The sequence below is a fragment of the Rutidosis leptorrhynchoides genome, chromosome 7 (assembly GCF_046630445.1).
Source record: "Rutidosis leptorrhynchoides isolate AG116_Rl617_1_P2 chromosome 7, CSIRO_AGI_Rlap_v1, whole genome shotgun sequence".
Classification (NCBI taxonomy): Eukaryota; Viridiplantae; Streptophyta; class Magnoliopsida; order Asterales; family Asteraceae; genus Rutidosis; species Rutidosis leptorrhynchoides.
Window position 1 is genome coordinate 147906930 of NC_092339.1, and position 14133 is coordinate 147921062.

General features: G+C 32.9%; 1 protein-coding gene across 1 annotated transcript; it reads right to left on the reverse strand.

The window, feature by feature from the left end:
* Positions 1-5895: 5895 nt before the first annotated feature.
* Positions 5896-11989, reverse strand: LOC139857124 (uncharacterized). The gene is made up of 9 exons (XM_071845849.1): positions 11376-11989; positions 9814-10020; positions 9451-9696; positions 9091-9157; positions 8701-8877; positions 8505-8596; positions 6909-7091; positions 6687-6823; positions 5896-6444 (listed from the first exon to the last, which is right to left on the reverse strand). The coding sequence occupies exons 1-9, from the start codon at positions 11874-11876 to the stop codon at positions 6258-6260; spliced, it is 1797 nt and encodes a 598-aa protein (XP_071701950.1). The 5' UTR covers positions 11877-11989; the 3' UTR covers positions 5896-6257.
* Positions 11990-14133: the final 2144 nt, after the last annotated feature.

A 14133-nucleotide genomic window follows, 5' to 3' on the forward strand; every position in this document is an offset into this window, starting at 1 on the left:
CCTTGGAAGGGCGTGATACGTTTTGGTAAAAGGGGAAAGTTGAGTCCTCGTTTTGTTGGACCATTTGAGATTATTGAGAGAGTTGGACCCGTGGCTTATCGTTTAAAATTGCCACAAGAACTCAGTGTTGTTCATGACGTTTTTCATGTATCGAACTTAAAGAAATGTTTGGCCGAATCCGATAAGACTATTCCTCTGGAGGAGCTTCATGTTGATAAACAACTCCATTTTATTGAGGAACCTGTTGAAATTATGGATCGAGAGGTTAAGACTCTCAAGCAGAGTAGTTGTCCGAGTTAGATGGAACGCCAGACGCAGTCCCGAGTTCACTTAGGAGCGTGAAGATCAGATGAGGCAGAAATACCCGCATTTGTTCCCAGATGACGAGTCAACCCCTGCACCTGCTTAAATTTCGGGACGAAATTTCCGTAACGGGAAGGTACTGTAATGACCATACTTTTTCCGTTATCTTTTACCGTTAATTATTTAACGACCGTTAACTGTTATTCTTGCCACATTATTTCTATGACCTATATTATTATTTTAGTAATAATATATTAATTATTATGTGTTATGTGAATATTTGTATTCATATTTGAAGTTTTACGTTTCTACGTTTCACGGATTTCTATCCGGCGAATCTTTTCGGTTTTCAAACCAACGGTCGAGCTTTTGGGATTTTTAAGTCCTAATTATTTTAAATATGATATTTTAATATCATATGTTTATATATAGTATTTATATATATTTTTCGTCGCGTAATTAATATCTCTCCGAATAATTAATCGCATAATCGTGTTTTCGCGTTTCGGGTTTCGTTCGAGCGTCCGGGCCACAAGCAATTATACATTATTCAAATTTGGGCCATGGGTCCCACTCCCATGACCCCATTCGGCCGAACATCACCAATAGAGGGGAGGGGAGTTAGTTTGTTTTCTCATTTTTCACTTTAACACATTTCATTTTTATTTCCCTAAACCTAATCTATCATTTACTCTCTTCCTCCTTCCTCCCTCCCATTTGTCCATCGACCTAGCATCACCATCACCATCATTTCATCATCAAATATTACTTGGATCATTAAATCATTCATATAATCGGATTCCTCTCTTCGATCTCTACGCAACCATATCTCTTGATTCTTGATTAGGGTATAAACCCTAACCCTAGATTTTTAATTTTTCAATTATTTTTCTGATTTTATATGTTATATTAGTAGTATGATGATTATATGTTATTGTATTGTTGATTGTATGCGTAGAAATGCTCGTTAGTTCATGTTTTCGGTTTGATTGTTTTGGAACAGCGGTTTGATTGTTGTTTTCTGGAAATATAACTGATATAAAAGTGAAATTAAAGTGTTTAGATGAGTTCCTCTCATCAAGACATTAATTTTAGACTCCGGATTCATGTTATTTCGATTTTCGGAACATAAGTTATGATTAAAATGGTGTTTTGTTGAGATTAAAATGTAAAAAACGAATTGATACAGGTATGGTCTGACTTTGTGAACATTTTTAGAGTCTTTAGGGTGTACTAGTGTGTTAGGATTGATGATGGGATGAACTTTCATGTTCGGGTCATCGAAATCCGAGCCACAGATCACCCGTTATGACTAAAACACGTTTTTGAGCGGATTAAAGATCCAAACTGATTAGTGGATGTAAGTCACGACTTGGTGACTATTTTTGGGATGTTCTTGAGCACATTAAGGTGTCGGGTGGGTTGGTTAGGCGAAGATATATATATATATATATATATATATATATATATATATATATATATATATATATATATATATATATATATATATATATATATATATATATATATATATATATATATATATATATATATAAGGCTCGCCGAAAACTGATTCCCGGGGCTCAAGTTATGACCCGATGAACTTTTAATTAAAACTTATGGTTATTAATTATGACTTATGATATAAATAATGAATTTCATTATTAATAAATTACTTATGATATAAAAATTAATTAATTTAATTTAAGACTTATGATATATATATTTATTATATCATTTATTAATTACTTATGATTTAAGTAAACATTTAATTAAACTTATGATTAATAATACTTTTATTATTAATGAAAAATACTTATGGTAAGTATTAAACTTATATTATGAGATTATTATAATAAGACCTATAATAAGGATTAATTAATTATTTAATTATTATAAGGCTTAGTTATTATTTAATTATAATTTAATTATTAAATACTTATGATTTAATAATTATAATTAGAAACTTATGATATGATTAATAATTCATTACTAATTAATAATACTTATGATATGATTTAAACTCTATTATTAATTAATAATACTTATATTATGAATAATTAATTAATTAATTAAATACTTATGTTATATTAATTATACCATTTAAACTTATGTTAACTTTGATAATTCAATTTAATTTAATTAAACTTATGTTATGACATAATTATACATATATGACTTTAATTAACGTTATAACCTATATTATTATTATAACTTATACTTTTAAAATTTATGTTGACTATGTTTGACCAAGGTTGACTTTTGAGTTGACTTTCGGTTGACTTTGACTTTCAGTTGACTTTTGTTGACTTTCTAATTAAGGAAACTTTCCTAACTTATAAACTTTTCAAAAATAGCAACTTTCTAAATATGGAAACTTTCTAAATTTGGAAACTTTTCTAAAATAGAAACTTTCCTAAAATAGAAACTTTTCTAAAATAGAAACTTTCCAAAAATGGAAACCTGCTAAAAACAGAAACTTTCTAAAAATAGAAATTGTGTGTCCGTACGCTGTTCCGATCAAACCGATGCATGGTGAGTATTGTTCTATGTCTACTTGCAACATGTACAATAGTTATCATACTAAGACTTGACCTAAGTTAGTTATTTATATCGACCTGCTTTATTTATAGGTCGGCGTTGTGATCATTCCTGATCACTTTACTTCATTTGCTGTTCTCATTATTGGGTGGTTATTTCGTTTGCTATTAAGGTGAGTTATAGTCCCGTTTTTACATACTTTTCAAAGTATATTTTTGGGATGTGATTACATGCATTTTATTTTACGTTTAGACACAAGTGGCAATTAAATTTAAATTATTCGTTATGAGTTGAACAAAAATATTCCCTAGTCTGGTAACTGTAATCACTGGTTTCTACTGGTGAACGCGAATCCTACGGATAGATCTATCGGGTTTGACAACCCCATTTCGAGCTAGTTTCGCTAGCAATTTATAATCGGAATGTTTAGTACTTCGTATTTTGTTGTAGATACACTTGTTCAGTGTATATTATTATTGTGTTTGGCAAGGGTAAATAAAGGGTTAAGTGGTTACCAGGTGACTCATTGATAATGGAATAATGTTTTATGTTTTATAACATTTTAAATCTTGTGGTCTAAAGCTTATTCGTTTATTTAAACCTATAATTCACTCAACATTTTTGTTGACAGTTTACTCGCATGTTTTCACAGGTACTTGAGTTTGTTTGATGCTTCCGCTGTGTTAGAAGAGTCTGCATGCATTTGGGCAGATTTTTATTAAACAATTATGAAACTTTGAACTTGCATTCTATTTTTGGAATAATTTAATCTTGTGGGTTTTGTTGACAATGTTTTATGTCAACTTTGGTATTTAATATTTTGAGTTAAACTACATATTTTTGGTATACTTCCTTTTTGGGAAATTTTTGAAATAAAAGAATGCAATGTCGTTTGTTAAATTCATTTAAGTTCGATCAAGCTGTGGGATCAAGTGACGGAGCCGTTAAGTGTTTTGACGGGGTCATCACAACTTCTTTCCCAACCAATTTAGGATGACATTCCTCCCGAACAATAAGAGTTGGTGATGAATGTTAGGGCGAACAGAAGAAATACGACAATACGTTCGACGATAAAGAATAATTTCTAGTTTTTAATTTAAGTCATTTTTTATTTCTAGTTCTTAATAAATAAAAAATAGTTAGCAATCTATAATCCACAAGAACATTAAGTTTAGTATTAGTATAAAAAATAAATAATGAAATATTATTAATTTTATAAAATTGTTATTAATTAAATTATTAATCCGATACTAGTATATTATCTATATATTATAATAATAATATTAATATTAATTAGTAATTAATAATAATAACAATAGGGTAATAATAACAATAACAATATATACATAAATGCAATAATGAAAGTGGTCCAGTGTTAATTTGAAAGGAGTGTAATGGATACTAGTGTATATTGATGAGAAGGTACCAGACCTTGTAGCTTAGTGGTACACTCAACACCTTGTGTGTTGAATGAAAGTGAGAGGTCTAAAGGACTGAAAGTGAGAGGTCTAAAGTTCGAGTCCTCTCACTTAACACATTCTAAGGTATTTACCCGGTTTATGGAGTGACCTCGGGGAGGTTTTACCGACTCGTATTTCAGAATTTTGGCCCGCTCCGCCTGCCCCTCCGGATGGTTTGAAGATCAGGTGCATGTAATGTGGTTTGAGTTTCGTCCGAAAGCGCGTGTATGCGTAGAAAATGATCGCGTTGGTGAGTTATTCCCCCGCCACTAAATTCAAATACTTGCCTTTCAAAAAAAGTAATAAGGAAATGCTAAGGTGGTGCTGATGTGGCACAGTCCATGACATACATCATGAATAAGAATAGCCTAATTAACATCATTAAGTTAAGAAGTCCCAGCGCCCTTTCCTTTAGTTCTTGCATTTTTCTGAAAGATATATATGCTGTAAATCTGCAGTCACTAGCGCTTCCAATCATGTGTTCAAGTTTCACACTTCATATGCTACTTCTGTACATTTCTACATCTTAGATACGAATCATAAATCAACATTTAACTAAAACAAGTTACATTTATGTGCATCTCTTTCAGCGTCTTAAGCTGGATAGGCTTCATACTCAACTAAATCTATCATTAAAGGGTTTAGACCTCGATTCGATCTCTTGTCCGACATGTAGCCGAATCCAATAATCACGTGTTTCAGTTGTAATTTTGCAACTGAGTTATTGTTGAAGATTAGATCTTGGCTAAATATTGATGTTTCAATTTTCATTGAAGATTGGAACATTGATTTGATTATTGGCCTGCCAATTCGGATGTCAAGGATCTAGTTCAGGTGATCTCTACAACTACTTGGGTTGTATAGAGGTTTCGAAACAATGCAATTTTTATCTAAACTTGAGTAAAGGGGGTCTTTTTGGCTAGTAACTTTTTGTAAAAAAATTTCGAACATTGGGTACAACGAGCTCTTTCGGTACCATCTTTCATTACGCACAATTCGAATTTTGACCAAACATCACCTTTTCGGATCGTATTTTTTATACGCTCAATATCGTTGATAATGCAACGTTGTGAAGACGTTCCAACCAAAGCGGAACTGTTAACGGAAGCTTATGAATTATCCATTATAGGATTATTAAGTAGAGTTTAGAGAGTAATTATAGTGTAATTAAGGAGTTTATAGAGAAATTTGAGGGTGTTTGTTATCTTTTCAACCAAAACAATACCATCTATTTATAATACACATTGTGAGAGTAAAATGGTAAAAAAAAAGCTCAAAATATCCAAAAAAAAAAAAGGGTAAAAAAACAGCTATTTTTTGATTTTTCAGCAGATTCGGACCAAATCCAGATAAAAACCAAATCGGATAAAATCCGTTTTTTATCCGTAAAAGATCCGGTTTTCAACGGTTATCTGGATCCGATTGTATCCAGACTGGATTCTGGATCTGGATCCAGATTTTTTAAGATCCGTTTTTTTCAAAATCCAGCTTCGGTTTTTTCATTCGTATCGGATTCGGATCGGATTTTCTGTGCACCTTTACATCCAAATAAAAAGCATGTAAAAACAAAATTATCAAACAAATGTTAACAGACAATACAATATCTTCTCCTAGGATCCATCTTTATTGTCACCTGCTTTTTATAATATGATGCACCTTTAGCTGCCCTTTATCCCAATAAGAATATAAGAATTACCCTGCCTGCCTACTTCCCTACTACCATATGAAATACAAACTCATTAGCACTACTTTTGTGTATAGTGTATACTTAACAAGTGTATAACATCACCAAACCTTTACATCAGACACTTTGCGCGAATTTAGGCCTAATATCTATTTAAGGACTATGCATTCTGCAACCAGCCATGAAAACCCCGCAATGGAATCTTCACACGCTAAGAAATACGACATATCCTGTTGAAGATGAATGTACATATCTGCTTCTAACTATGGCTACAAGTAATCAAACCGAAAACAATGTGAAACATTTAGTTGGTCTGCAAGTCTAATGACAGCTGACTGTACGACTTCAGATTGTGGCGAAACTGAATCGGGAAGTTCAGGTAAGCACACAGGGATGTAGGGCCCACTGTCTTCTCGACGACTAAAATACTTGAGCATAGACCGGCATAATATAAATCTGGAGAGAAAATTCAAATAATAATATTTTACGCCAACATAATAAATATAACGGAATCACTCTTGCACTCTGTAATATCAAGTTTTTGTAATCACAATCAGCGACTTGATAATTTTAAATAAACAAGAAATGTTTAAGGGCCAACCAAACCTTGATTGATTACCTAACCCATCCAACTAATTTATCTTACCTTCTCTGCTAATTATGTTCGTATTATCATGTGAATGTGGAAAGAAATTTACCTTAGAATAATTCGTCGCAACAAAGGTTCAGAGAGAACTTGGGCCCACACGAGATCTATGCTAGCTGAAGTACAGAGGATAATTTCCCACTCTGCAAAGGCAGCTGAAACTATACTCTCAGCATCTTCCATCACATCCTGGAAGCAGACAAACAGATATGAGAAGTGATGTGATTAGGACTTTGTTGGAGGATAAGATATAGTTAAAATTCGGGACACGTACCATTTCATCATCAGAAAATGTGAGGCCAAACATTTGCCAGCATGCACGTAATGGAGCAGTCAAAAACAAAGTGAATTGACTTCCTTTTTGTGTTATATCAGCACCCGATTGACTCTTGAACGTCGGTTTTAAAGGTGAAAGCAGCAGGGCAGCTGGTTCCCCCCTTTCTGAACCATGTAAAACCTGGAAAGTAAAAAAAAAACACATAAGTAACTTATACAAATGAGATGCATGTCAATTATACAGACGGCCAGCATTTGAATAACATGAAAACAAAGATACTTGTACGGCTGTAAGTTTTCAAGTTACATAATTTATGATTTTCTCCAGGAGGTTCCGTAGCATTGTTGAAATAAAATGCAAGGCCTGAGCAAGTTTACTGAACGGAAAATAACCAATGAGAAACAAAAGTGGTTAGCTGTGTCACCCAAAATCCTTGAATTTAGTGATAAAGTAATAACCTCCTCTGCCTTTTTTTCTAGTAATTTGCTTAATCCTCTATTTTATTGGTAATCACTTATCCCTTATTACTAAATCCTCATTATTAAATAGGACACGGCAAACTAAGATAAATATAATAATATTATAAGGGATCAAGAGTAACTACCATATCTTGCTCCATATACGCTGTATATACAAATCTAATAAGGTAGCTCTATAAAAGATAGTGATAAACTGATGCTAAGATGCACAATTGGGGAAAAAAGCATGTGAAATTTTTATTATGTTCTTAGGATCATCATGACTGAAATCGTAACAGAAATGGGGGAACCAAAAAGGGACATGTCCCTATACATAAGTTTCATAGTGCAAAAGAAGTATATAACAAATAGTGTGGGAACCTCAAAGTTGTTGTTTCGCTTATAAACTGCAAAAACATATATCGAACTATATGAGTTTCCAGGAAAATTATACTTGCACGCACAAGTAAAGGTAAGTGGTAGATATGGATTTACAAACATCCATCAAACTACTGTGGCCTCAGATATATTGTTTATAATAACTAAGCAATTTATACTTGTTTATATCACTTCTTGTGTTACATATACATATACATTTGATTTATAATGAGATGCTATAGTTAGATGATGGAAACTTCCAACACATAGTGCAATAACAATATTACCATAACACCAAATATAGCCAAAAAGCTAAACCCATGTATAAACTTCTGTCATGCTATAACCCGTAAATTTTCTAAAAATCGCCTTGCAGTATTCCTGAAATTATATTTCATCATTATTTCTAGCATTGGCATAAAGAGCAGGAGAGGGTAGCTATAGTAAATAGAAAATACTATATAAATTCCTTATCCCTTTTTCTCAATCTCAAAGTCTCAAACACTGGATTTTAAATTTTTTCAGACATTATGCTTATATTTTTCCCTAGGAGTCATAACTGATGAATCCCAAAAATGTAAAAGAGGTCCTTACATAATTACAGTTAGAGAAGTTGTGATTATTCAGTAGATGATCGCAAAGAGGCAGACATAACGGTCTATCAGTTTACATGGCATTATACACAGCCTCAGGGCTCGAACAGATGTAGTTAAGTATAAAATGTTAGCAACAAAAGCACAAGTTTTAACAAACCTGCCTTGAATGAACGGCTGTTGTCGCTGTCAATAATAAAAAATGCAGGTCTTCTACTAAAAGGGATTAAATCACCAGGGAAAAGGTTGTTAGCCCCTGTAAATAGCATAATAACATAAAAAATCAAGATTCACAAAAACATCCGTGTAAGAGTTTTATTATTATTTATCTCAGAGTATCGTGAATATAACGTTCCCTACCTCCATTCCTGATTGGTCCTAACCAAACAGAACTTTCAACATGATGACTAGACCCTCCTTCACCATTAACAAGATTTTCAGGCATTAAACTACTACGCTCGTAAACAGTATTTAGCTTTAATGATGTTCTCACACTTCCTGATACTTGCTTCTGTGGAGTAGTATGACCAGGATCCCCTGCGTATTTCACAAGTCAGTATGTAGTTTGGTATGGCTCAAGGTTGCAAAAATCGCTAATCGGAGAGTACTCGGTCGGGACTTTTTAGGGAGTACTCGGAAACTCGGGGAGTACTCGGATGTTGACCAAGTTTGACTTTGACCGAGTTCTGCAACACTGGTATGGCTACAATGATCATACATCACAATGGATAGTTGAGCTAAAGAAGTTACCTGAAGCTGCTATATATATCAGCATAACACTTTCTGGAGGGAGCTCATCACAAATTGAAGCCAATACCTATAGACAAAAAAAAAAAAAAAAAAATCACAAGTTTTGTAATAAAGATTTACCAAAATATCAAAAGAAATTAATGTTAACGCTTGTTACTTTGTTAGAGATAACTGTTAGGATTAACATTTAATATTAGGCGTTATTACAGGCTGTAATATTAATAAATTTTTATTACCTTCCTAGAATAGGTGATGTATATGTATATGTATATACTTGTATAAATAAGCCCCTCTTCTCAATGAATAAGATACAAAAATATAAACCTTTCTTTTATTTAAACACTTCTATTTTATACTCACAGCTAGTAAATGTGTTGCAGATGGGCGATAGAGAACGGCCTTTTTGGGATTTGGAGGCAAAGATGGGTCGGTCATATCTGCTACCAGATTTATATCAATTAATCCTGAAGTGGCAGACTGATCATTTGAAGTACCATTTTCATGACATTCAACAGTTTGCTGCTTCTGGTAAAACGATCCACTTGGTTCCCATTCCAAACACTGGAGCATTCTGAACGTATCTATTGTAAATTCTGCAAATTTAATCTGAAATGATGTGAACACATGTCAAATAGTTTAATTAAAAGGGTTAATGTCCGGGCCCAGTCAGTCATTCTAACATGTTTCTGATTGGGCATTTATGTATTTATGAATACCCCTTACCTCGTTTTTGTGATAGCTCACTAGTAATGCATCTTGCAACTTTAGAAACTTCTTTGCATGGTAACGTGCTACATATGGAAGTGAGTTTTGATAAGAATCAAACATAGAACAGTATCGCAAAGGCCGAGTGTTGGTGAAGGCTGCATCAACTTTCATAAATCGTACCATTTCTTGCATCACCATTTTCCATTCCTTGAAGGTGGTATCCTACAAAATACTACTAGTTTGTAAATTTATATGAAGGAATTGTAAGTTTATTATATTCTAAGCTCCCACTAGATTCTACACATAAATCACCACTCGGGGATACAAAATGAGTAACGAGACAAGTAACACTATTTTCTCCGGATACTCATAACCCCAAGGTTACAAGTCACATTCACATAAATTATACGTTAACAACAGAATCAGTTGCATCACTACTCACTTGTTTTATAAGCAATGGAATGCAGCATCAACTGTTAATCCAACTTTATATAAAATGTGTTGATAAGTCCAGAGCTCAGAACATAAGTACTATTTTAATTTTAATTTAATATAAAGGGTTCAGGCAGATGTACACCCATATTAAATTTGTGAGTTTGTTAATCTTTATGAAATGAGGGCAACCTACATAATTTAGTCACTCTTTATATTTAGATGATAATAATCTGAAAGCTGAATCCATACCATAATGCAAGTTTAACAGCACCATTACTCACATTACTAATCACAAAGCGTAATGAATATCACAAACTAAAAAAGTGGATTCAAACCTGAGAAAACATTCAGCTATGCATGATATTTCACATGAATCAACCAAAAAAAAAAAAAAAAAAAAAAAAAAATATGCAAAAAAGGAAAATATTCTTGGGTATTCTTCCTTTTCAGGTAGTTTTTTTCCCCATTCAAATTTCAAAGCACATACAGATAGATTCATCAAAATCCCTACTTATTTTCTTCCTAATTCCATTATCAAAGTTTTTCCCCTAAGAGTGAAGTGAAATTAGAACCAACTGACCTTTGTAGTTCTCACTCTATTAATGAAACAAGTATATGATGAATCTTACTTAGAAAAACGACACATCCAGGAAATTCGGTGTGTGACTTTTTAAAGTCTATACCTACTCTAAAATGTTCTTTACTTCCCAAAAAAAAGTCAAAATAATTGCCCTTCTATACTAACAAGGTTTGAATAACCTGATTATGAATTATTATATATCGAAGGACCATGGCTATAATTTCTTCAGATCAGATTTTAACAGTTATAAAAAAAAAATTCATTAAAAAAGTTCTATACACTCAACGTCATAGACATAAAGGCAAGTTCATCAATATAGAGTAGCCAGCCACCATCAAATTTCCTAAAGGTTTAAATAGTAGCATAAAATTGGCTATAATAAGTCCCTATAACTAGTCCTCCTAACGCCTCAGCAAGCTAATTAACAATTCCATACATCCCAATCACACAAAATAACTTCACATTAGGGAGAGATAAAACGTTAAACAATCAAAATATGTAGGGCTTATGACCTTTATGCACATACATACATACATTTAGGCGTGTATATAATCAAACATACCGGAAACTTGCTTTTGCTATCATCAACTAGACCTTTAAACCTATCCAAAAGAACCCTAACCATCTCCCACCGATTCAAAATCAACGCAACAATCAAAAACCTCGCATAAAATCTCAATTCCTTGAATCTAAGTCCTCGATCTTTCAACTCTTTGAAACTCGATCCTTCAAAATAACCTCGATTCAATATCGCTTCATAAAAAATATACGATTCAAGTAAAAACCTAGCTTCACTCGTTCTCGTATACTGAACGAAGTATAGCTGACCGATTCGTGAAGCGATCTCACCGATTTCCCACCGTTGAAGACCGGATTCAACGAGCTTCAATCGATTTTTCTGCTGATATTCCCATAATTTCATGTATGATTTGAATACTTTGGGGAAGTAATGGTTTGGTGTGCGTCCGTACGACGGCGCATCGCGAACTTTCGCGAATTTTTGTTCGGCGGTTTCTACTAGGGTTCTGAAAGTTGACGGAACGTCGTCGTTTGCTGCAGCCATTAACGGAGGTTTTCGTTCATTTAACACCGGTATACATTTCGGAGCTGGTAACTGTATCTATCTGTATTTAATTGTGTGCGTGAAACAGGTGTGTGTGATTGTGGTTAGCTGGGGTTGGACTTTTTCCGTATATTATACTGGTCAGAATGGAGCTGGCAAATTTGTCAAGGTGAAGATGTGTAGACAATCATTTTTTACACATACATAATTACTTTACAGTATAGTATTGTACAGTACACAACTGTAAAGTATGTTTGATTGTATATGTGTAAAAAGTGATTGTGTACATATCACTTGTCATAAAATAATTTATTGATTCAACATGAAAGAGACAAATACCTCTTCGAAAAAGGAAAAAAAAAAAAATCAAATACCTCTTTGATGGAGTATATCTTTTGCTAGCTCTCTAATAATATCTTTTGGTGATCGAATAAAAAAAAAAACAAATACCTTTCGATAACAATGTTCGAAAATAAAAGGTTAGTGGTATAACATTGTTCATTCGGCCACTGTACAATTTATGTGATTTATTCAGTTTTTAAAAATAGTTTGGTAAACCAATAATCGAACAATTTTTGACACAACCAAACCAATTTAACCAAACAAGAAACCAGTTTAGATGGGTCGGTTTTTGGTAAGATGAAATTAAAACTTGTACATGATAAAGTGTGTAGTTTTTTTTTTTTTTTTTTTTTTTGTTAAATTAACATATGATAAGGCATAAAAGTCATGTTTTTCCCCGTTATAAACAAGAAAAATATAAATTTGTGCTAATAATAGTTTTTAGTAGTTCATTTTGAAGATCTTGGAAAGCAAAGACGATGCAAGAATCGAGGAAAACGGAGTCATAAAAAAGAAATCAAAGTCAAAACAGTAAAAGCTTGAGAAACGAACCCCTATTTACACCCGGATCCAGTTAGACATACCCGGATCCGGGTCCATTTTTGAGATCCGCCCGGCAGCCCCTACCGGCTGGTTTGGAGGAGAGGACACTCGAATCTGGTACTGATGATGGTACCCGGATCCGGCCAAGACCAAGAATCCGAATGGAAGACATGCCCGGATTCGGTCGAAACCACGGATCCGGCCCTTGCACTACCCAGACCCGACCAAAAACTCACTCTAGCCGGATTTCGCCAAGACTCGATTTTTATCCCCTTTTTTCAAACCGAGTGTTTTTCAAAGTCCAAAAATGGACTAAAAGTGTATTTATTAGAAGATGTATGTTCTATAATACTCATGTTTACGGTATAAATACACATCCACTTCAATCATTTCAAATTATCCAAAAAAATTCATCACACATTCTTCCAACAACTTCACACACAATTTTAGTGTTTTTAATTGTAATCAATTACTAATCACTATGATTAGTAATTAAGTAGCTAAAGAGGTAATTTAAGAATTGCGATTACGATCAGATATTTGTACAAATACTATCTTACGTTGTATTCAAGCATTAATTCTTTACTTATTACAAGTATATTTTTATTTATTTATGTTACATTTTATTATGTGATGTTTTTTTTCTTCTAAAAGTGTGATGTATTGTTGTTATTTACGTTTATTTGTTGAATACTTTGTTAATTGAATATTTTTTTTTTTTTGTGTAGGGTTTATTTGTTGATTATTATATAATGTATATGTATATATGTATTATGTAATGTTATATGTATTGTTGATTATTTTGTTGTTTATATGCGATTGTTATTGTAGGTTTGCTAGTTGGAGTTTTTAATCTGCGTTCTTGGAGTTTCTAAAGCGTATGAATACATTGACCAAAAAGTCAAATCAGAAGAATACACCACCGGGTTCAACACATTACTATGGCTTAACACAAAATTCTACTCAAAAGAATTTACTGAAATATATATATATATATATATATATATATATATATATATATATATATATATATATATATATATATATATATAGGGGCAGGATCAATGGGGAAGTAACCAATCGGGGGGAAGCGGGGGGAAGCAAAAAAAAAAAATTCGTTTTTTTTTAATTTTTTTTTCCGGCATCAAGATCATACGAAAATATGAACATTTAGAAGAGACACCTCGTGATGAATGTTATTATTTAGGCGGGAAAACGATCGACAAAAATAAGATTCAATATAATATTGTTCGTGAAGAATATGAACGTTTTTTTTCCATGTTTTGTGAAGTAAAATTTAGCCCGATTTAGAGTTTAGGGTTTAGGGTTTAGGGTTTGGTGTTTTGAGTTTATTAACCCAAAACACCAAACC